Raw genomic sequence first — 25,193 nt, 5'->3', positions numbered from 1 at the left:
ATAGCACGCAGCTGCTGTAATTTAAGACGTATCGAATTTAAAATTGGTGAAAGACTGCAAGAGGCAATGGCTAGTTCCAGCTGCGTAAATACAGCCTGTAGGTTGCATATCTCTAACTTGGCACCAACTATTACAGAGATGAGATGTATTTACTCAAGTAGGTAGTGCACTCGGAGTCTGTTTAAGAGTTCAAGCGAACAGCTCATCAGCGGCATGCCAATACAGCTTAACAGTGCTGGAATGTTCTTAAGTTCTGCTGCAGTTCTATGGTCTACATCTGCCTGGCATTCGAGTGATCAAAAGGCATATTGTTCAGCTGTACAATGTGGCGTTCTCTCGAAGTTTTTGGTTAAAACTTTCAAGCCTAACCTTTTATACACAAATAAGACCCCTGACCCTAGACTGTGTTAGTTACTTTCAATCTACTGTGAGAATACTTAGAATAACACAATTCCTTTAAACTGAATATTATATGGAAGCTTCAAGCTTGTAGAACTCAATGAAAAAACCGGAAATCAAATATAGTAAATAGTATTTTTCCACGCTCTTTCAAAGAAGTGATGTTTTAGAAGTAACTGAAGAAGCATTATGGTTGATGTACACCGAGTTTAATAGAATGCGTATATTTTATGAATAGAAAATCAAATAGTTCTATTGTAAAACTCTTGTTGCTGGAGAGAAGCGTTAGTTTGCTTTTAGTTAGTTCGTCTATTTGTTATCTTCATTACTAAGAATTTCAACCAGTAACACCATCAGAACCCAATGTTCTGACGACAGCAATTTATTCTTTCTTGTCAGTTAGAAATGTCCCCAGTATTTTGACAGTTTCTCTAGAACTAATACGCCAATCAATTTAAAAGTTGAGAATTGTGCTGATAGTATGTATATGCCCCATGAAGCCATGAGTTTCCTCATTCGTTAGGATCAGGTGGAAAAACGTATTTTTGAGTTCTCGGGTCCAGACTTTGAAGTATTGTTTGCTTCATTTTAAACCTTGATATCATTCTTTATTGTCATAATGCAATTGCTTGACAGCTTCAACTTTACTACAACAAGATAAAGCATAGATTTGATATTGGAATTGAGCATGACTGCAGGCAACTCTGAAGAAGTTACTTGCTAATTAAAAAAACATCAATATTAGATATCGACAGGCATACATGGAAAATTCCCATGTATGAAAGACATGTGCTACACGCAATTTTACAGTAAACTGCCAACACCATCTTGTTGATATAATTTACTTCTAATTATACACAAACTTAACTAGAGACATAAATGTTATGTCTTCCTAAATAATTGATTCATTTTGTTAGAATTGCTAAACTTAGTGAAATCATACCAATGCAAGTCAACTGTTACAGGTGCGGATGTTGTTCAGTAACCACACGCATACAATTCCTACTATCGATCCGGTTTAATTATGTAACCACATTTCTACTGTTGGACTCGAGCAAGTTAAAATGATTATGGAATAACGCTAAGCTACACTACATTTGCAGACATTCCTAGCCATATTCCTAGACACCACGTTAATGCTTCTATATTTGTAAGCCCACTTTAAGGAAAATATATTCTCCCCTCTCATGAATACTCGAAATCACAGCGTCATTTGAATGGAACTTCTTATAGCAATATACAATGTTACTTCCTGTCATTGTAGCTCATTCGTGTGATAAGAAACGCACTTATTCTGTGGTGCCATGACCTTCAATTTCCTTGAATGAGTGAAAGCCAAACCAAATTCTTTATCAATTGCAATTTCATTCCACAGATAGCCTTTGATAACGATAGGTTTTCAGGTTACACATATTGATGGAAGGTTCACAAAAGGAAGTATTGAAGCTGAGTGGGTGCTTCAAATGAAGTGCCTGTAATTACACTCTACAATAATAAAGAGACTTGCTGAGTTGTACCATAAAACCAATAACAACTCTTAACAGGTGGTTTCATTTCGGTCAGAAACTAGTTGTGTTTTAAGCACGTCTCACGGCATGGAACAGTAACACATATTGCAGTAGGACATGTTCAACTCACACTATTCTATTGCGTATGTTGTAAAAATTAAATTCACAAATAAGCACCTTTTGGTGCAAATAGAAAACTGAGAAGGTCCCGATAGCCTGACATTTATTGATGAACAGAGATACGTGTAGTGCTAGGCATGTGCACAATATAAGCACTGTTGGACAGAAATGATGTAAGCAAATGAAAGATGCTTTGCAGATGGTTGGTTAAGGAGTACATCTTTCGATAAACCGAGGGTACAGACACACGTCTCGTATATGGTTGCGGTTGAGAATCCATGTGAGGAAGCGTTCCAAGCCCATTCCGTAACCTCCATGAGGGCATGTTCCATACTTTCTCTGCAGAAGGAAGTAGTCAGTATAAGCACTATTTATAAGGGGCCTTTGACTAGCCCCTCAACAACCTCCTTTGGTATAGCCTAAGGTCAGTCAAAACCTATGGCCCCCATTTCATGCACACACAATAAGCGTTACATTGCTAGAAAAATCTGAAATTAAGGACAAAATGGTAACACATTAAAGATCAGGTACTCTTGTTTGTGATTGGTCTGTTGTTTTTCCAGTCTTGCACAATTACAGCGGACACTCATATAAAGTCTAAACACTTCACTGTAGTTTAATTACAGCGGACGCTCATATAAAGTCTAAACACTTCACTGTAGTTGAATTACAGCGGACGCTGATATAAAGTCTAAACACTTCACTGTAGTTGAATTACAGCGGACACTCATATAAAGTCTAAACACTTCACTGTAGTTGAATTACAGCGAACGCTCATATAAAGTCTAAACACTTCACTGTAGTTTAATTACAGCGGACGCTCATATAAAGTCTAAACACTTCACTGTAGTTTAATTACAGCGGACACTCATATAAAGTCTAAACACTTCACTGTAGTTGAGTTACAGCGAACGCTCATATAAGGTCTAAACACTTCACTGTAGTTTAATTACAGCGGACACTCATAGAAAGTCTAAACACTTCACTGTAGTTTAATTACAGCGGACGCTCATATAAAGACTAAACAATTCACTGTAGTTTAATTACAGCGAACGCTCATATAAAGTCTAAACACTTCACTGTAGTTGAATTACAGCGGACACTCATATAAAGTCTAAACAATTCGCTGTAGTTTAATTACAGCGGACACTCATAGAAAGTCTAAACACTTCACTGTAGTTTAATTACAGCGGACGCTCATATAAAGACTAAACAATTCACTGTAGTTGAATTACAGCGGACACTCATATAAAGTCTAAACAATTCGCTGTAGTTTAATTACAGCGAACGCTCATATAAAGTCTAAACACTTCACTGTAGTTGAATTACAGCGGACACTCATATAAAGTCTAAACAATTCGCTGTAGTTGAATTACAGCGGACACTCATATAAAGTCTACTTCTTATCATGTAAATAACAGTTATGTTAACTGTAGAGTTTGCGCTTCGTATTGTAGGGTTATCTCTATTATATTTACTAGAAATTCCATTGTCATACAGCCCGCGACCAAAGTAATAATGGAAAAAAGAAAGGGTACTGTTGGTTGCTGAAAAAGTAGTTCTCAGCAGGAATTGACAGAGTATAATGTAAATGAGACTTGTTTGAGATGATATAAAATAAATTTGAGGGAGCACGACTCTAAAAAGGCGACGACGTAATGTTCTGGGAGGTTGTATGTCCATGGTAGTTGTCAAATAGTTTTGAAATTAAATTCAAAAGGTCAATTATGCAAAACAAAAGGTTGTATAAAAATCAGACCTAATCTACTACTATCTCAAACTTATGTTTTACAACAATAAAATAAATATTTATTCAAGCTGTAGACCTAAACTACTGTACGTAATTTAAATAACAACAGCAATAATGAAATATGTTTATTATATCTCTGAAATGCAATATTAAAAGTAAAATATATTGTAATATACAGTTTGAAAGTTGGTTGTGATGAATGTAGAACGGTTTTGACAGCGATATGTAACAGAAATAAATATTAATAAAATAAATATTTAACTATCTCAAACTTATGTTTTACAATAATAAAATAAATATTAATTCAAGCTGTAGACCTAAACTACTGTACGTAATTTAACTAACAACAGCAATAATGAAATATGTTTATTATATCTCTTATTATATTGAAATGCTATATTAAAAGTAAAATGGCAAGCTGCTGTGTAATATACAATTTGAAAGTTGGTTGTTGGTTAAAATAAATATTAATACAAGTTGTAGACCTAAACTACTGTAAGTAATTAAACTAACAACAGCAATAATGAAATATGTTTATTATGTCTCTGAAATGCAACATTAAAAGTAAAATATATTGTAATATACAGTTTGAAAGTTGGTTGTGTTGAATGTAGAACGGTTTTGACAGCGATATGTAACAGAAATAAATATTAATAAAATAAATATTTAACTATCTCAAACTTATGTTTTACAATAATAAAATAAATATTAATTCAAGCTGTAGACCTAAACTACTGTACATAATTTAACTAACAACAGCAATAATGAAATATGTTTATTATATCTCTTATTATATTGAAATGCAATATTAAAAGTAAAATGGCAAGCTGCTGTGTAATATACAATTTGAAAGTTGGTTGTTGGTTAAAATAAATATTAATTCAGGCTGTAGACCTAAACTACTGTACGTAATTTAACTAACAACAGCAATAATGAAATATGTTTATTATATCTCTGAAATGCAATATTAAAAGTAAAATATATTGTAATATACAGTTTGAAAATCGGTTGTGTTGAATGCAGAACGGTTTTGACAACGATATGTAACAGAAATAAATGTTAATAAAATAAATATTTAACTATCTCAAACTTATGTTTTACAATAATAAAATAAATATTAATTCAAGCTGTAGACCTAACCTACTGTACGTAATTTAACTAACAACAACAATAAAGAAATATGTTTATTATATCTCTGAAATGTAATATTAAAAGTTAAACGGCAAGCTGATGTGTAATATACAGTTTGGAAGTTGGTTGTGTTGTGAATGTAGAATGGTTTTGACAGCGACATGTAACAGAAAGCAAGCGTTGGCATTTACGCGTCTGGAAGTTTTATGCAAACTGGAGTGAAATAAAGAAATGTTCTTGTTATAAAAGGGCGTTGTAGTAACGCCCTATCTTGTAGATAAGATGTAAAGAAATCTGGCTGATGTTTTAGACAATTTGAAAGACCTTCGGTAATTGGACAAAAACGTAGGCTCGTAAACTGTGTACCACATTTTCGTACCTGTAAATCGGTCTACGCCTCAAACAGTACACAAACCTTCTTGGCAATTAAACAATGCCATAGACTGGTGAAATGAGCATGTTTTTCTCGTGCTGAATTGCGCACTGCTAAATAGTTCTACTATCTACTGCACGGCTTTATTGGCGTTTCGTAGGTTGGTCGAACCTATTAATAAACCAAGCTGATCAAGCGTTTTGTGGCGATTTTTGGCAGAATTAATCTGTCTATTTATGTATAATCCGATCAGATGGGTTAGTTTTAGGAATTTGCGGTAACCTCTCAAAGGCTTGGTAACATATTTAAATAGATTTATATGCGTTTTGTATTATTATTATACTTAAACGACTTTACTGAAAAATAGTTAAATTTGTTGATAGGATTTCGCTACAAGGGTTTGGTGACGGCCAATAACGGATAATTTTTCGGGAGTTGTGTGCACATGTGCATTTATTATAAATCTCCCAATCAATCGCTTCGCTCTTGTTTGGTCGTGGGACTAGTACCGTAGCGGTCTAGTCCACCGTGATAGATTGTCAGCTGCGTAATTATTCAAAAATACTTAAAGGCGATCGATTGGTGCATGTATTACTGTGTTGGTATACTAAGCTGAATGTCACTAATTGGAGTCTGGTTGAAAGCTATCATTTTTCCTAACCTCGAACCCTGGTGACAAAGAGACGAACAGACAGACACCATTTTTATTATAGCAAAGATATTTTTGTTACCCTTAATTTTAGACATAAAATATTTGTAAGTAATCTTTCTTTTTAGAAGAGGCTTTGCTGTCTAAAAAAAAAGAAAAAATCTATGTAAATCGACACGAAGGTGTGCCTTCCCCTTGGCTTATCGTAAAATCGCTGGAATCATGGACCAAAAACCGAGTGAAAGTGATAATAAAAAGGAGAGGAGTTGTTGATACAATTTTTATACCAATAATACTACAGTTATTGTAGTCTTTAAATGAAGAAAGTTGAGTCTAGTTTTTTCCTTTATGAAGGGCCAAAAGGGTGAATTTGGATGATCTTGGAACGGATTAAGCAATTTACATTTATTTTACTGTTTGTATAACGTAAACGTCCCCGGAATGGATTATTCACATTGCAGGAGCGTCTACTGTGTTCTGACACGCCGCAACGCAGTCGATCAGAGCAGGTGTCACAGTGTCAGTCTACTAAGCTGATTGCCTCGAGTTGTAATTCCGTTTATTGTAATCTCTAACCATGGCTTCCGACAGATGAAAGGACAGATGAAAGGACGGACACAGGTCTTATTATAGTAAAGACTGACGAGTTAACCAATTAACCGCTAAGTTTGATCAACTTCTTGTAGCATATCAACACTCTGCTCAAGAGAATTTACTTTGATTTCAAGATTAGCTGTAAGCAGGTGATTAACTTTGTTTGAATAATTAGAATTACGATGACTGTTTGTAAAAACAAATGGGCAAAAGATTTAACAAAAACCAATGAACGGGTTTAAAAGTAAAACTGATTGTTGTACAGGATGACATGAAACCACGCTCGCTGGGTGTTGATGTATTTTCTGATTGGTTATCGTATCACAATGAGCCAATAAAGTAAAACGTAAATACAAGCAATCTTGTCAAATTCAACAACTTTTCTGATCAGGTGATAACATTGCTCTGAATGATCAGTTGATACAGCTCCGAACACGATATGACTGATTATCTGTGATTCTATACAGAAAAGACAAAGGTTGAATTACATCAGTAAAAAGAGCTAACTTAGTATACTAGCTTTGGAGAACCAGCCTTGAGACACCAGAGTGTATCAAGTTGTTACGATGACATAGCCAACCATACCTGGTCAGTGTACCAGTAGTAAGGGGTTGGGTCAATGCCCTCTCGCTTATAGCCAGCGAGTAGCTCATCCATATTGTGAGACCTCATGGAACCTCCGACAATCTCACCGACACCAGGCATGAGTAGGTCAACCTGCAATGGGGACAGATCCGTGAGCAGTGTTACGGCTGGCCTGATGACAGAGGGCATTTGAATACTGCTACAAATCTCTTAAGCATCATTTGTAACGACGCTTTCCTCTGAGCCCCTACAGGTCATTCTACACAATATGTAGCACCTTACCGACTCTGTAACTCTTGTGTCGTCCTTACACCTTGGCATATAGAAAGATTTTATCGGTGCCGGAAATCTTGTGAGAAGGATTGGCTCATTTATCTGGTCGGTCATCTTTCGTTCAGGAGCCTCTGGGATATCCTGACACAGACATAAATGTTTGTGAGCTATAAACAAACAGCTTAAAAAACTACTATCTTTTTTTGATTTCAAATAGAGTTGTCCCAATTTTGGTATCGGAATCTGTATCGGTGCCGATATGGGTGTTTAGCATCTGAATCAGTATCGGTTAATCTACTCTGAGAAAATCCGAAACTTCCGACACTTTTCACCATATTTAGCCGAAATATTTAGCCGAAAACAATATTTTAGCCTGTTACACTAATAAAGATCATCAGCTGCAAGTTTCTTACTTTTACCTAATGAATCCCGAGCCTGTCACACTATTTATTTCATGTCTATAGCCTGATCAACATCAACACAGCTGAGGAACCTTTTTGCTTTAGTCAGGACGTGATCACAAAGCGTAGTATTTCCCAATTACAGCGATGGGATTTATTGAAGCCAATCACGAACAAGATAACAAAGGGAAACAAGAATGCAGTGTAATATTTCTATTTACTATCATTATGAAAGTAATTTGAGTAGACGATGCATAAAGTTATCTATCTCATTCTTGATCCTGACGATACATAGCTGTTTGTTGGGTTGTTCTCATTGGGTTTATTTGCGTTGTGAATGTAATTTTTTTTCTCTTTTATTGTATTTATATACACATTTAGCCTGTCCTCCATCCTCTTTGGCAAGTGAGTCCCTTTTCAGTATGACTGGCTACATTTAGAGCGATAGAAGATTTTTCACTGAGAGAATTGCATTACTAACAGTAATTAAAAGAAACATTGATTTGCCCTAAACTTGTACAGGCGCAGCAGTTCCTTCAGCAATAGAAGAGAGACTTCATTATCACAGAGAGCTGTACCACTAACAGTAATTACTATTTTTAAATACAAATTACAAGAAACATAGTGTGTTTCTTGTACTACATGCTTGTTTTGTTTTGTGTTTTGTTACTACATGCACGGTATGTCAGTATGTGAATGTATAGATCTCTTTTTTTTATAAATAAATACACACAAATACATTAATATTTATATTTTCTATAATAAAATGAACAACTATTTATGCAACACAAATGATCTGAACCAAATTATTTTTTAATAATAATCGGTATATTGGATCGGTATCTGAATTGGCTGGTGAATTTAGAATCAGGGCATCTCTAATTTCAAATTAATGTGTCCCATATGCCCAATCAAGATAGCTGCGAACAGGTTACCACAGAGTATGAGAACATAATCAACAAGACTTGCGCAGTAGATAGCATGATGTTCGTCTGTGGATTACATATCTTACACAAGCTAGGAATGAAAATTATATGATTAACCCTTCGGCTGGAGAAATGACAAAAATGTCGTTTATCGGTTGCGTGGGGAAACGACATTTATGTCGCTTTCGGTAGACGTTTATAAAACTGTCGCCTAGTAATGTTAAACAAAGAATATGAACGCTAGTAAGTTTTAAATATCATCAACAAGATATTAGTCGATGAATTACCATATGAAACCATTATCTGAGAAGCGTTGCTTTGTGCTAAAAGCTAAAGAAATGGCTCCTCCTTGGAAAAGAATAAAAGTTGGAAAAACCAGCCAAAACCGGCTCGACGTTTAAAATGGTAAAATAAAAATGTATTTGATCCTGCGATCGTTAGTGATCTTTTGTCTGATCAGAATAAAAATAATTCAGATGTTAGAAGTATTGTAAACTCTTTGGACTTTTAATATACTTGGAATATACAGAAAAAAAACAATCGTTATGGTAGCTCGCATGGCTACGTTATAGCGTTGGACTCTACCGTAAGGAATGCTTCCAAGCATTTCATACAGAGACAGTTGTACATGGTTGTAGTTATTTTTACAGTACTAAATATGTAAATGAATGTTTGTGTAAAAAAGATTTTGTTCATAGAAATAAATTTCAGTTTGAGCTATGCATGTTCATAAAATACCGATTTTATTGAATTTTCAAAAATAAATTACACAAATTTCGGGTGTTTTTGTGGGGCTTTAATCCAGCCAAAGGGTTAACAGGCAACATACAGCTGACAACAAATACTTATCATTTTGAAAAGCCGAGAGGAAGTACCATGTTAACAACTCGCCTCTCCAAATTCATAGAAGGTGCCATCATCCTTCCTGATGTCATGCTCTTTAAGATAGACTATTGCATCAGCATAAGCCATTCGTCTAAAAGGTCTTTTTGGAGGCTTGAAGTCCTAGAAGAAAGAAAATTTCTTCAACCACCTTGGCCGTTAGAATTTACAAATATCTGTAGAGGTCATTAACAAGGCTACTTGGGATTCCCTGTTTGTAATGGTAAACAATTGGATGTGTTTGGCTTCCAAATCACACCCCAAAGAATTGTAGAAGAATTACAGTAGTTATGCTTTGATTGGAGTAAATGCAGGTAGACGATATCGAGTCTTGCAAGCTTCCCTGACAGCATTTAAGATGCATTTCGAAGCACCATTACAAATCCTAGCCTGAGATAATTACCTTCATAAATATCCGCTCGGATAAAATAACTGAACACTCGCTGTAGAACAGATGCATTTTTACTGCGAAAAATAGTTTTGTTGGATTCCTTCTTTGATTACAGTGTCTAATCGACATGTTTATTGAGAGCGTCACATAGAAGATAACTCCAAACTTATGAATAAGCAGAGGCAGAAAAGATGACTCAACACATACCACAGTCAAAGAAAGATATTTTTCGATATTTAATCACCCTGTAGCCTTTTTGAGTACACGTAAGGAATCCTACAGCATCCAAACTAATAAAAATGGGAAGCAATGACGATGAACCGTCGTCAATCCAACGACAACAAATCGATAAAAATTAAACGACATCTAGGAACAATCATGGCATTGTGAAACAGTTGGTATAACTGGCCAAAATGCACACTCCCTAGCCAAAGCAGCAGCGCTGCAACTCACCGGGTTAAGGTCATATAGCAGCTGACTGTAAGGAGATTTGAGAATTCGGTCTACTGTGTCACACACAAGATCTTCAATAGCATCAAGGAGCTCAGGAAAAGTTATGAATGGACATTCACCCTCCACTTGGGTGTATTCGGCAAGATGACGACGAGTTCGTGACTTCTCTGCACGATACGACTGCGCTATGCAGAAGACATCACCCATACTTGGCATGACTGTCTCCAGGTAGAGCTGAGAGGATTGAGTCAGATAAGCCTGTCAAACATTAACGAATGACACTTCATATAGAGATGGTAGGAGTACATGATGATTAATAAACAGCGAAGTGCTTAAAGACCAGCACATACATCAGCCAATTGACTATTATCTAACACCAACATTCAAAACATCAGTCCAACCTGAAGGCCGTCAATGTCTGCTTAGAGAATATATTACCATCCCTTATAAGCCAAGCTATCCCTATACAAGTGATCACTTGCAATTATGAAATCATCAGATCTTTACTGTTGGCTGTCGCGTGCAAAGACAGCACTCATATGATTCGACGAGTAAAAGATGAGAATTTGTGTTTTTTTTTGGAAAAAGTTTAGTCAGATTTCAAATATTTAATGGCGAACACAAAACTAAAAATCACCAAAAAATAGATTCTAGCTGTTTTATATGGAACAACTATGGTACTATTTTCTATCTATAAAATAAAGATTTTATCCTGCTTTGTGTTACTGTTACATGAGGTCTTCATGAGACTTTAAATCACCTCATTAGAAAAACTATCGAATACAAAAATAATTTGAGATCAGAATAAACAAAAAAAAAGGAAGGAGCGTTAAAAGGTAATTGGTCAATTCCGAGTTCATTTGTCAAAGGAAAGGCAATGAAAAGGTCAAATTAGTCAGCGAAAGCTGACAACTAACAACTATTATAGATGACTCTATATATAATAGACCTGCTATCAAACTATAGCCTATAATTGTTAAATACTACTTCAGGATGAGCCTATAATTCTACTACAGACAGATTGATAGTCGCATGTATGCCAGGCCTGCGCCATTCGGCTTAATAAATAAGCTTGTGATGACATGGTCACAATTTGTGTATTTGTTGACATGGTTACTACTGGTTACCACTACAATATAGTTTCTTCCCACACGCCATTTCATTTATAATATTCACCAGTGTATATACCTTATAAAAAGATTTAGTATTAAAAGTCAAACTGGTGACACGTGTAAAACTGTGTATATGGGCGACAATAAGACAGATCAAGCATGAAACAGGATGCGATAGCCTGACACGAGAGGAAGTAATAAATATCGCTGGAGTCTGACACTGAGCGAAGTTGATCTGATAAGTCTCTCACACCTCAATATCTAAGCGTTTGATAACATGTGGTGAGATGTTTCAAGTAGGCTTTTCGTGGATGAAAATATTTACCAAGAATATGAGAGTTCAGTTCCTAACAAATACCAGGTTTCTGGTGCTATACAAACCAAAGGCAAGTCTGGAGCAAAGAAAACTGGATAAATGAAATATAACGAAGTTGATTATGTGAAAACTGGTTGGCATGAAAAAAGAGGAATACTGCCATCTTAGCAGAGCATTGAAAGCAATTCATCACAAAAATAGTACGAGTAGGTATTTGAATATCTCTTCAAAACAGACACAATAAAAAACATCTTTTCTCATACTAGGGCTAAAGCCTAACAAGATGGAATGTAAAGACTTGCACATGCCAAAAGCTCCATTCTGCTCTCACACAAGATGTAAGTATTAACTCTTCCTAACCAATTAATTCTTTACTCAGACGCAATTAAATATTCAGTAAAATTTAAACCATAATTGCCACGAACAACTTTTATTGGTTTTTTCTAGGTAAATCAGACACACTGATTCCGATTTTGTACTAAAAATAAAGATTGGTCCACCAACTTTCAGAGTAATGAAGGCTTTTTCACAGCGTTTCAATGTTGGTCTCGAAAACAACACAATTGGCACAACAAGCTCCGCCCATAATTACGTGACGTATGCTAGCTTTTCAGGAACGGAAGTTGGGGGATGTTTAGTCCGATTTAGAATGATACAGATGGGTGTCTTACAACCCATTACTGTCTAAATACAGCCTTCAAAATAATCTGTCTTTTATGAAAGGTAGATAAACTATTTAAAATTGCTAATAGATTGTTAAAAGATGTTTAATAAGCTGAACGCCGAGAAAAATGAGTTCAAAAAAGCGCGGTAACAACGCTACCCTGTGATAAAATCGCGCTTTTTTGATCTCATTTTTCTCAGCATTCGGCCTATTAAACATCCTGTAACAATCTATGAGCAAGTTTAAATAGTTTATCTACCTTTCATAAAAGACTGAGATTATTTTGAAGGCTGACTTTAGACAATAATGGGTTTTAAGACACCCATCTGTATCATTCTAAATCGGACTAAACATCCCCCAACTTCCGTTCCTGAAAAGCTAGCATACGTCACGTATTTATGGGCGGAGCTTGTTGCGCCGATCGTGTTGTTTTCGAGACCGATATTAAAACGCTGTAAAAAAGCCTTCATGACTTTGAAGGTTAGTGGACCAATCTTTATTTAAGTACAAAATCAGAATCGGCGTGTCTGATTTACCTAGAAAAAACGATAACAGTTGTTCGTGGCAGTTCTGGTTTAATATTTGGCAATGGTGCATATACATAAGTTGTCATAACTTTTGATACACAATGTCTATGAAAAATATTTTGATACCAAATTAATCAGAAGAAAATTTTACATCAGTCAATGCCATAAAGGTCCAGTGTGATGAAGAATGAGCTTCAAAACATTTCCACTCCCTCTCCATACTACAGTGAGTATGCTTTTGCATGCTTCGAGTAGTAAGAGTTATCACTATTACTGCGGGTTATAGAAATATTATTATAACTATTATTATTATAATTGTTATTATTATAACTGTTAAAAAATAAAATAATTACTGCCACTAGCACTATTAGTAAATAGAGCATCATCAAAAGTCGATTGATCTGGTTTTGTGAAACATTGGTGGCTGTAATGCGTCTGACAAGGCTGGTCATCGTAAAGTGAAAATTGCGATAAAAAAACGATTTGACAAAGTAAAACTCAGCTTAAAGTAGGCTGTAACATGTCTTCCACTCAACGGGACCACCATATTGTTTCCTTTCGTTTAATTAAAGATATTATAGGCTAATTAATTAACTACTCACCGACCAGAATCGTCTTCTACTAAGCCTACCTGCGAAAGCCGTCACGCGCAGCTCTTTGCCATACACAAATGATGTGTCGAACCGCGCTACGCGGCTTGTAGTAAGCAATGGTTTGAAGATGAACTTAGACAAAATTTTCGTAGATTTTATCAGAAAGTATCAATAGTTATATATCATTTGCGATTGTTTTTAATGTTTGAGGTGATCAAATTTCCAAGAAGTTTCAAGATTAAAATCAACAAAATGTGGTTAAAATGCTCAGAAGAAAAGTACATGCAAAATGGCATCAATAGTTGTTATCGTTGTGATAGTTGATAACGACTATTGTGTTCGTGTTACGGTATTACGGGTCTCTATTCTGTCGGTCTCTTTGAAATTATAGACGTCATAATCGCACTTTGGATTGATTTCAATGTTTTAATCGTGATCAGGTTTTATAATCAGGTTTTTAGGGTCAGGTTTAAACATCCTGGCAATCAGATCACGTCAAACGTCAAGAAAAATACTAATACTTTCTGATAAAATTTACTAGAGATTTGTGCAAATTAATCTTTAACAGAGTCTGGCACACGACAGATTCAACTTCATGCTGGTTCTTTCTGTGAATTGTATATTACCCATGGAATATTGTGCATCATCCAACAATATTCACAAAAGCATGAAAAGCAGGTTTCAAAGTGAAACACAAATCCTACGTAAAAGTCTTTAAATTTTTCTAAAAATTTCTATCTGCTTTGAGTGAAGTCGAGTGAAATATGAGCGGCTACTAGCTGCATAGTAGAGGCGAGTGTTGTCATTGGTAACTTACTAGCTAAGTTATTAGGCAAGTTACTAGGTAACCTACCTATTAACTTACCTATTAACTTAACCTTACACAACAATTTACTAGGTAAGTTACTAGGTAAGTTATTGCGTAAGATCATCAAGGTTTTTTAAGCCATTGACATGGTTTGGCCCCTGAAGCAGACATACTACTCTAACGAGAGATAATACAAAGAGTGAGACTAGCATAAGGAGATAGCCTAGGAGAGAATGAAAGGGGGAGAAGATCGACACAAAAACCAAATCTATATGAGATTGCCAAGTAGTGATGCGCTTAAGAAAACTCACAGGCTCGCCAAAGTAGTCGAGGTTGAAAAGAGTTGAGCCTCCTTCGCACATGGTTTGCACAAGTGTTGGTGGGCAGACTTCAAAATAGCCCTTGCTGAAGTAGTGCTGCCGTAGGCACTGAGTGGCTACTGAACGCATCTTCAATATCTTTGATGTCTACAAACAATGCTCTGCATGCATATCCAAGTTTGCACATGGCTGTATAAAGCTTGTATCGGCGGTGAAGAGAAAAACTGTTATTAGGCATTGTCATAAGATATCACACAGAGATCACTGTAAGTTATACAGTCTAGAGAATACACTTACTTGGACAGAAAAAAATATATAATATCCGGCTAATAGCAATCATTGTTATATTCCATCACAAATATTTTCCTTGCAGTTCTAAAAGAGACCGATCTATGTTACTACGATAGCGACTGTTGTCAGCCATTGCTTGAGCTATGGCAGGTATAACCGCGACACCCAATCTTAAGAGCGACTCATTTTACTTGTAAGAGGTTCAACCTTACAAGTAGATATGTCGCACATATGTAGTCAATCACATTTACTTTGAAATGTACACAAACGTAAAAAGCAAGTTCTCTGGCCCAAATGTCTGACATACATTCTCTCCTCTGATCATTATGTGCCTGTTGGTGAGCTGCATATCCACACTGGCTTCCTCATTAAAAAGACTGTCAGCGCCACCTGGTGGGCAGTCCCCTATCATCTCCCAGTAGTCAGCCTTCAGCTCATGGTTTCCTGGAGCCTGCAAATCCAACAGAACATTGTGGAGATAAGGGGATATTACAGGTAGCTTCAATATCCTAAATATTTGTTTATAACTATACCGGTAATCCATTTTCATCAATTCTTAAACAAAAACAATAAAATTATTCCTACGCTTTCATAGCGACACAAAAGGAATGACCTTTCTAGCAAACTCTAAGGAGCAAAAGGTAAATACGAGAGACACTGACCTTCTGACCTGCTGGTACTTCTTCCAGTGTGCCACACACCCTTACTGAGCATTCCGTGGTCAGCCTGACAGCATCATATGTCTGGCACTGCAATAAACTTGAAAAGTTACAGTCTGCTTCAATATAGAATAAGTGAAATCAAAATGAAAAGGAAATATACGAACCATAGCGTTGCTGCAAACTGCCTGCAGGTACCCTGACCCATCTCTGAGAACAAGAAACATAAGACTTTTGCCTTGACGTCTTAGCCTGTGTACCCAGGCTTCTACCGCAATCCTCTTTCCTGTAAACAAGTATTTTTATAAATCAGGTTTAACAATGGTTTAAAAAATGCATATTAGAGTGTGTAGAAAACCTTTGTTACTTCTTATGCAATTGGATAAATGTAAATGTCTCATTTATGATGGCATAATGACCAAGCAACAAATCTTACCCCGATACTGCTCAGCATCCCGAATTTTGATCTTAACGGCTTCAGGCAACGACGTGTCTTCAGTAATTGTAATTGATCTCGCAGCCTCAAGATTCTGTTCATGGCGTTTTGCACTTTCTTGCTGCAAAGGCAGCGAATAAACAACAGTAACGCAGAGACAAAATAACAAACTAAAATTCACTAAAATAGCAGACACTTACAGCACGCATATCGGCTTCAGCTTCTTTCGCCTTCTCCCTTGCGCAGATTTTTGTCAATTTTTTAATCTGTGCCTTCGCGACTAGTTCATACTCCTCCTGAGTGAGAATACATGTACAGTAAATTATACAGACCAATATTATTCAATCCACCATTAAACCATTCAATAAAGTAGCAAAACTAATATTTCAAAAAGAAAATTGAACTATTGCTAGTATCGTACAGCTGGAGCATCTCCGTTTTCTGTTGGCTTGGCATCACTGTAAACTTCCCCATTCTTGTCCAGCGACTCTCGAACACCCCTTTTTACAGTTTTGAAGGGATTTTCCTTTGTACCATCTCCAGTGTCATCATTACCTTTCTTTTCAGAAGTGTAAACTACAAAATAAACAGTAGACTTATACTCATATTTATTATAACAAACTCAGATAGAATATGGTAAAGCAAAAACGCCCAGCTAATATACTTAGCCCGAGTGTCAATAGAATAGCATTATGATGACTTAAGCATAATGTGGTGAAAAGTACTTGGAATGAATTTGCTATTTACACATGTAGTAAGTGGCAATAGCTATATGGGTGGGTTAATTTGTGGCAAGAGATCTTTTGATGCACAAACTGATAAGTCCTACAGTAATGGTAATATTTTTCAAAATCATTCGATGAGGGACACTCTATTATTGATAAAACATGCAACAAGTTTATCACACATAGATCTTACGCATAGATCTTTATCACACATAGATCTTACGCATAGATCTTTATCACGCATAGATCTTACGCATAGGTCTTTATCACGCATAGATCTTACGCATAGATCTTTATCACACATAGATCTTACGCATAGATCTTTATCACGCATAGATCTTACGCATAGATCTTTATCACACATAGATCTTACGCATAGATCTTTATCACACATAGATCTTACGCATAGATCTTTATTACGCATAGATCTTACGCATAGATCTTTATCACGCATAGATCTTACGCATAGATCTTTGTCTCACTTAGATCTTACGCGTAGATCTTTATCACACATAGATCTTACGCATAGATCTTTATCACACATAAATCTTACGCATAGATCTTTATTACGCATAGATCTTACGCATAGATCTTTATCACGCATAGATCTTACGCATAGATCTTTGTCTCACTTAGATCTTACGCGTAGATCTTTATCACGCATTGATCTTAGAATAAACAGATTAACAGATTAAATACTAATTAGTATAAAACCATTTTTTGCTGGATCTAGAGGTCAAACTGTCTATACATTCTCAACAGGTATCGATAGCAAAATTGTTGTTGTTGTTGCAACTGGCAGCAACTAACCTCTCTTATGGTCTTCTAGTGTTAACTGTTAATGGTTTACTGTTATTTATTGCTGTGTAGAACAACTAGCTATAGAATGAGGCATTGGGTAAGTATCAAATAATAAAAACTATAATAATTCTGCACAACATGAGGCTACGCAGTTAATACAACATGAAACAAATCATTCAAGTTTTGATTGGAGTAATAGAACTTCTGTAGTAAAAAAATTTGATTATGTAAATTAGGCAGACATTTGTTTTCAAACTTTGTCCAGGCTTGTTTTAGGTTAGCCACTGATGGAGATTGATACTGCATCAATCTATGAGAATTACATTCCCTTGCAGCCTATCTATGAGGTACATGCACTGAACATACTCTTCATGATAATTCAAATAGTAATGTGAATCTGAATAACAAATTTAAAATAACCTTAATATTTGAAATATGGATGTCTTTTAATGATGGCTTTGATGCAAATTAGTTCTTATTTTAAACGAATTAGCCCAGTGTGAAATATACAACATGAACACGCTACACTCCCCCACAGTGTACCCTGTTCATGAGCCAAAGAGCAACTCCCCCAAATGAAAACAGCGTCAAGAAAACATAAAAAACTCTTAAAATAAATGTCTCATTGACATATATATATATACAGTCAAACATGGATAACTCGAACTTCAAGGGACCGAGCAAAAGTGTTTGAATTATCAGAGCGTTCAAGTTATCAGAGCACTGTCACAAGTCCATGTATTTACTTATTTATTAGTAGATACATGTACATATGCAAACTATACTATAAATCAAAAGCACAAATGGCTTGTTTCAAATTAAATGCTTCTAATGTAAAGTTTAAAACGTTTTTATCAAAAAGTATAGAGATTTTTCTATCACTTGAGATTGGTTTTATGTTTGAGGTGATGTTATTGCCAGGACGTTTTTTTAGATTGACATTGGCAAAACTTGATCGTTGTTGAAATGCTCAAAAGAAAAGACATCTTTTTCTTTTGAGCGTTTTACCCACAATCAATTTTGCCGACTTTTCTTGAAGTTTATGCAACTTCAAGAAAAAGTTACCAAAGAAAAATCCCTTACTTTACCTGGGATTCGTTAACAGCAACACTCCGAGGCAGTTCAATTAAAAGTTTTACGAGGTTTAACGGTACATTGTATATCACTCACGCTTTTTGAATGGATACTTATTGAATGTACACGCGTATTCTGTGTTTAGGTCAAACGATGAATAGTTTTTTTTAGCTAAGACACGTATACGTTTAATAAAAACAATTCTTAAGACGTTTTAAACATTCAACATTCCGACGTTGATTCAACACGGAATCAACGTCAAAAAACTATTCGTCACGAGCTAGCCGGGTCACGCACTCAAAGATTTTCGCCACGCACATACAAAACAACATGCTGTTTTTGTTTTGTATGTGCGTGGCGAAAATCCTTGCGCGCGTGACCCGGCAAGCCCGTGCTATTAATCGTATAGCAGTATAAATCAAATTTGACCAAACCTTTAGAAAAGTCGTTGACAAAATTATTTTGCCGATGGTGGTAATAACAACGCTTATGAATTACGAAAATATGAGGTTTACTTCTATGGCTTTGAATAAAGTGATTTTCTAAAGCGATAACAACCGTTTCGGTAGCCGTTGGGCAAAAAAACAGTTCGAATTAACAGTGTTGAGTTCGAGTTATCTATAGCAATTTATCATTACGTGGGAACGGACCAAAGAAACTGTTCGAATTAACCATGTTTTCGAGCTATCCGTGGCCGAGTTATCCATGTTTGACTGTATATATATATATATGGATACTAAATCAATGGTCAGTTGTTTTGAACATTAATATGAAAAGGATATGTTATGCATTCGTTCACACTCTGTCATGCTGATCATTGTAAGTGCCACACATATACCGTAAAACCCTTGATTGAACCCCACCTCTATTTGACTGCCACCTCTATTTGACCACCACCTCTATTTGCTATTTGACCGCCACTATGAGATAATGAGAGAAGGGTTGACAAATAGAGCGCCACTCTCTATTTAAACCCCACCTCCATTTGAACGCCACGTTGAGAATCTTTGATATGTATGAACCAATAATATCAAGGGATCAGTAGAAAAGTGTCGACAACATCGTACTAATAAACCGCTTACCTTAATGATAATCAATTCTTTCGTTGTCCAACTCCAAAGCTTTTAGCTTTTTTTCATTAAAACTTTGAAAGCAACACCATAGAAATAATTAATAACTGTCTAATAACTGGCTAATAGTAGTTCCTTACAAGTTTAACGCAGTCTTTATACTTCAAAGTACATGTATGTAAAAATCGTTTACATTTACGACAGTACAAAGGTTACGTTTAGCGAGCAAAACTTTTACGCCTTGCATTTTTGCTAAATGCAAAGCGTAAAAGTTTTACTCTGCCAAAAATTGTTTGGACGCTAATATCGACAAGTTATGCCGTGCAGAAAAAGAGCTGAGGTCAGAACATATTGTGAAAGAAATTGGACAACCAGAAGATGTTCGTTCTATCGAACGCAACAATCAGAACGCAGCTAATCGAGCAAATGATGCAAATATTTTGATTTTAAAAACGTTAATTTTTGCATCCGCATGAAATATAAGTATGGTTCGTTTATGTCACTTTTTCATGAATATATCTTTGTAGCGCTCGATAGATTATCATTATATATGTTATAAATTTGCAGATTTATAGCATACTATTTAATAGAATCATTGCGGTAATCTGATCTTACAATTGATCGATGCTCGTAACTCCTCTTCTATTGCACATAAAAAGATAATTTTGGCTGCAAGCTGCAGCAAACATCAATGAGTGCAATGGTCTTTTATGCAACATTGGTAAACATTGTTATAAAATAAAATATGTTTTCAAATTTGGAATGAAATAAAAATTGAAAGCTCGAATAAATTGCAAAGCAGGACGCAGGCTATAATATCATCATAAGTTAATTGCTAGCAATAGATATCTACTGGAAGAGATATTTTTCGATTTTTCAATGCATATTTATCAAGCGATCTTTAACAAGTTGGAGGTGAGTTGGTAGATTTATTGCATCCGAAAAATTTAATATCGCTCCATTGAAAAGAGAGGGCAAAAAATAGGCAATATTCGCTTCACCCGTAATAGGGCTTAATTTATCTTCCCAAAATTCTGACAAGCCATTTGAAAAATACAACACCAGCCTTTATTTGAACGCCACTTCTAATTGACCACCACTATTATTAGAGGAAGGATTGAAAAATAGAGCACCATGGCATTCAATTAGAAGTTTAGCGGTATTTAGTACTGTAATGTGTCGCAGTTAATAAAAATTAATAAAAATATTTTCAACTGTTTCTTCACCCAAAAAACATTTGCTAATCAACATAGAAATTTGAGTCACTTCTTACACAGCAAGCGAGTGATCAATCCCAAATGAGTTAGCATTAAAATAGCTAGACCTGACAGTATATAACCAAAATCAATTTTTAAGGCATTTAAAATGCATGCTGATGACCTAATCACATTTACCTGAGCTGAGATTCGCTGACGCAATTTTTGTTTTCCGTTTTCTAGCATAATTCCTTTGTTCTAACGCAGCAAAAGCATGCAAAATCCTATATTACTGTTGATAAAAATTGCATGGTTTTCTTTATTTGTACATTTACTAATACTAGTAAAGTAATCATAATAACAATAATGTAAACAACAATTTTATCTCTCTAAAAATAACTACAGTCAAACATGGATAACTCGAACTTCACGGGACCGAGCGAAAGTGTTCGAATTATCAGAGCGTTCACGTTATCAGAGCACTGTCACAAGTCCATGTATTTACTTATTTATTAGTAAATACATGTACTTATACAAACTATAATATAAATCAAAAGCACAAATGGCTTGTTTCAAATTAAATGCTTCTAATGTAAAGTTTAAAACGTTTTTATCAAAAAGAATAGAGATTTTTCTATCACTTGAGATTGGTTTGTTGTTTGAGGTGATGTTATTGCCAGGACGTTTTCTGGATTAACATTGGCAAAACTTGGTCGTTGTTGAAATGCTCCAAAGAAAAGACATCTTTTTCTTTTGAGCGTTTTACCCACGATCAATTTTGCCGATTTTTCTCGAAGTTTATGCAAAGATTACTTCACTTTACCTTGCTTCCGAAGGGCGATCGCTAAGCGGATGTTTGGTATAAATCAAATTTCACCAAACCTTTAGAAAAGTCGTTGACAAAAATATTTTGCCGATGGTGGTAATAACGATGCTTATGAATTACAAAAAGTTGAGGTTTACCTTATGGCTTGGAATAAAGTGATTTTCTAAAGCGATAACAACCGTTTCGGTAGCCGTTGGGCAAAAAACAGTTCGAGTTAACAGTGTTGAGTTCGAGTTATCTATAGCAATTTATCATTACGTGGGAACGGACCAAAGAAATCGTTCGAATTAACCATGTGTTCGAGCTATCCGTGGGCGAGTTATCCATGTTTGACTGTATTTAGATTTTTGTGTGACCATACAGTTACCTTTGTTTACCTGACTAATACTTAGCTACAGTTGTTGATTACTACACTACTACTATATGAACTGGCAATCTATTAGCTGTAGTCGTTCTACTGTCTTTATGAAGTCACTAACCAATCAATTTTAAAATTATGAGTTGGGCTACTGCAGAGGATGAAAACAGCTTATTTCCTAGAATTTCATTTTCAAGAAAACCTAGATAAATATTATTATCAGTCAATTGACTAAGCTACAAATATATTTTCCATTATCCATGCATTTCCTTGTAGGAAAATTGGTTGTGTAAAGCCAGTGTCCTTGAACTAAAATTTTTAGGAAACAAATTTAACAATTTTAAAAGCAAAAACAAGATTTCCATTTGGGGTTTTATGCATAAAAATTAGCAATATTTCACTTTTATTTTTTGGTTAGCGAGCACAAATTTGCAAAATTTTCAGCACTTTGAAACAGAGCCTTACTTTTTAAAAACCTTTTAGCGGTGAAGTTTGAGTGCGACTTCATGTCATTGTAGTAACACATTTCATACCTTATAGCCATTATTCTTCAGTACCTACTTGCCTAATGTCTGATGCTCATGATGTGAATGTCCAAAACGCCATTTATAACTACGGTAACTACGTCACTGGGTAAAGTGTGAATAATTTCAGCCTACTAGAAAGTCCTTTTTAGCTAGCTAGTTCTACAAGTTCATATCTGCAATGAGATAGTATTTAATGCTTGTAATTTGCATTTATGAGATTTTTTTTGACTAAGCTAACAAAGAAGTCACTTTCATTGGTGTTTTCCATTTTTAACCATTTGTATTTTTTGTCAAACCAATCACCCAGAAAGAAAGTTTTAGGCCATGCGACGATCAATGGTTGCTGAACGCAGTATACAACAAAACCCTGTATATCTTCGACACAATTAGTTTAAAATAGTTTCTATCAAGTAAAGTCAATTCAATAATTCGATTAAAAGCGATGTCTCAGCGATATTTTAAAACTTTTTAATCAAAAGTTTAAAAATAAATGTCTGCACAATTTACATAATCACATTCTTGACTACAGAAATTCTATTATTCTTGAATTAAAACTTGAATGATTAGTTTCATGTTGTATTAACTGCGTAGCCTCATGTTGTGCATAATTATTACTATTTTTATTGTTTGACACTTACCCAACTCCTCACTTTACAGCTAGTTGTTAAGACAGCAACAAATAACAGTAAACCACTAATTAGATGTGAACATTGGTTGGTGAACTAATAGACCATAAGATGTGGTATGTTTATCAAACACTCAGTAAGCAACAGATCACTAGTACTTTTATTCAAATTCAAAACGCAACTCAATAGTCCATGTACATAGTCTAACACCAAGTCATTGCATCAAGCATAATGTAATGTAAGCATTGCAATAGGCTGTTTACAAAAAGGAAACAAACAGTCAATCTCAAATCAATGCCATAGTTAACATATATGAAATGCATTCTCCATAAGACAGGTTAGCTGCTGCAGTTACAAAAACATCAACAATTTTGCTATCGATACGTGTTGAGAATGTATAGACGGTTTGTCAGTTGACCTTTTTATATTTAACAAAAAATGGTTCGATACAAATTACTATTTAACTTGTTAATCTATTTATTTCGTAAGATCTATGTAATCAACGCGTAGACAAATAATTGTTACCGCAATCGATAGTACAACTCTCGGAAAGCCATTGAAATGTACCATATGATCGTAACGATCACAATAAAACACTATAAACAAAATAACACTCTAATTGTGAGCGTCGATTAGTCGTTATGCTACGACAAATACGCCGTCTTATTTATGGTAACATAAATTGACTTACTGCATGTCAATGTTAAGTCCTTCAAACCGTCAGTGACAGCACCACTTTCAGCCATTACAAAATACGCAAAATATTATGCAACACCCTAAATTGTATATTTGTAAACAAAATATTTATGATTTGAATATAAAACTGAATTATTAGCTCGTGCGATTCATACAAAAGAATTTAATTTCGCTGATGCAACGTTCATTTATATACACGCAGGAAACAAGAAAAAATACTTTGAACCATAATAAGCATGTTTGGAGTCACCAAACTTATTTATCAAAATATCTTCATTGTAGTCGCGCAGGCTATGTTTTGCCAACCAACCAAGACCTACTATTCCGCTATTGGATAACGTTGTGAACTCAAACTAAATGATTGGTCAAAAGAAAAACGTTTTATACAAATAGGCTTCGAAATGCTGCACTTGCCAGCTGGGAGTGGTGGCGTACTCCTGTAATCCAGCTACTTGGAGGCTAGGTTTGGTGGACGGTTTGAGGGCAGGGGCTCTGCTGCAGGCCTACCCGTGTCGATCGGGCGTCCGCACTAAGCACGGTGTCAATATGGTTACTTTGGGGGAGCTCGAAGTTACCAGGTTGTTCTAAGGAGAAGCAAAACGGCCCAGGGTGGAAACACAGCAGGCAAAAGCTTCCGCATGGTGCAGTAGTGGGATAGCGTCCGTGAATGGGAGTTCTGTGGTAGCCTGTCCAAAATAGTTGGACCCATTCCTTTTTATAGGCTTTTCTTGCATTATATTCAACTTTTGTTCAGTTTGTTTCTATTTTTCACTTTTCATCCATTCTGCAATCTTTTTTTACTCTAACTGTAAAACATGCCCAACGTGCTTCTTCGTAAAAACGTTTTAAATTATTAGACAGCAAATGCATTTACTTCAGCCACATATTTGGCTGAACTAGTTATATTCAAGGGAGGGGAGGGGGGGGGGCAATGAAAAGGGAGGAGTAGAGACATGACAATTAACTCATCAGTCTCACTTCGATGATGAGTCTGGAGAGAATGGAGGAGAGGTAAGCCATAAAGGGATTTAGGTTTTATAGTTGGGGGGGTCTTGGCTTTCACTGCTTTCTCAGTATCAATAAGCGGGTGTCTGGATGGTGTGTGGAGCACTGTGTAGAGACATTTCTGTGGT

General features: G+C 35.5%; 1 protein-coding gene across 1 annotated transcript; it reads right to left on the bottom strand.

The window, feature by feature from the left end:
- Window positions 1–2,113: 2,113 nt before the first annotated feature.
- LOC137395097 (asparagine--tRNA ligase, cytoplasmic-like) lies at window positions 2,114–24,255 on the bottom strand. The gene is made up of 13 exons (XM_068081890.1): window positions 24,056–24,255; window positions 16,583–16,737; window positions 16,362–16,457; window positions 16,162–16,282; window positions 15,893–16,011; window positions 15,729–15,815; window positions 15,374–15,517; window positions 14,767–14,922; window positions 10,436–10,693; window positions 9,601–9,714; window positions 7,392–7,523; window positions 7,110–7,241; window positions 2,114–2,366 (listed from the first exon to the last, which is right to left on the bottom strand). Exons 1-13 carry the CDS (start codon window positions 24,108–24,110, stop codon window positions 2,235–2,237), a joined length of 1,701 nt encoding a protein of 566 aa, XP_067937991.1. The 5' UTR covers window positions 24,111–24,255; the 3' UTR covers window positions 2,114–2,234.
- Window positions 24,256–25,193: the final 938 nt, after the last annotated feature.

Source organism: Watersipora subatra, chromosome 4, assembly GCF_963576615.1.
Source record: "Watersipora subatra chromosome 4, tzWatSuba1.1, whole genome shotgun sequence".
NCBI classification, from domain to species: domain Eukaryota; kingdom Metazoa; phylum Bryozoa; class Gymnolaemata; order Cheilostomatida; family Watersiporidae; genus Watersipora; species Watersipora subatra.
Note: the sequence above shows the minus strand (reverse complement) of the source record. Positions and strands in the feature narration are given on the sequence as shown.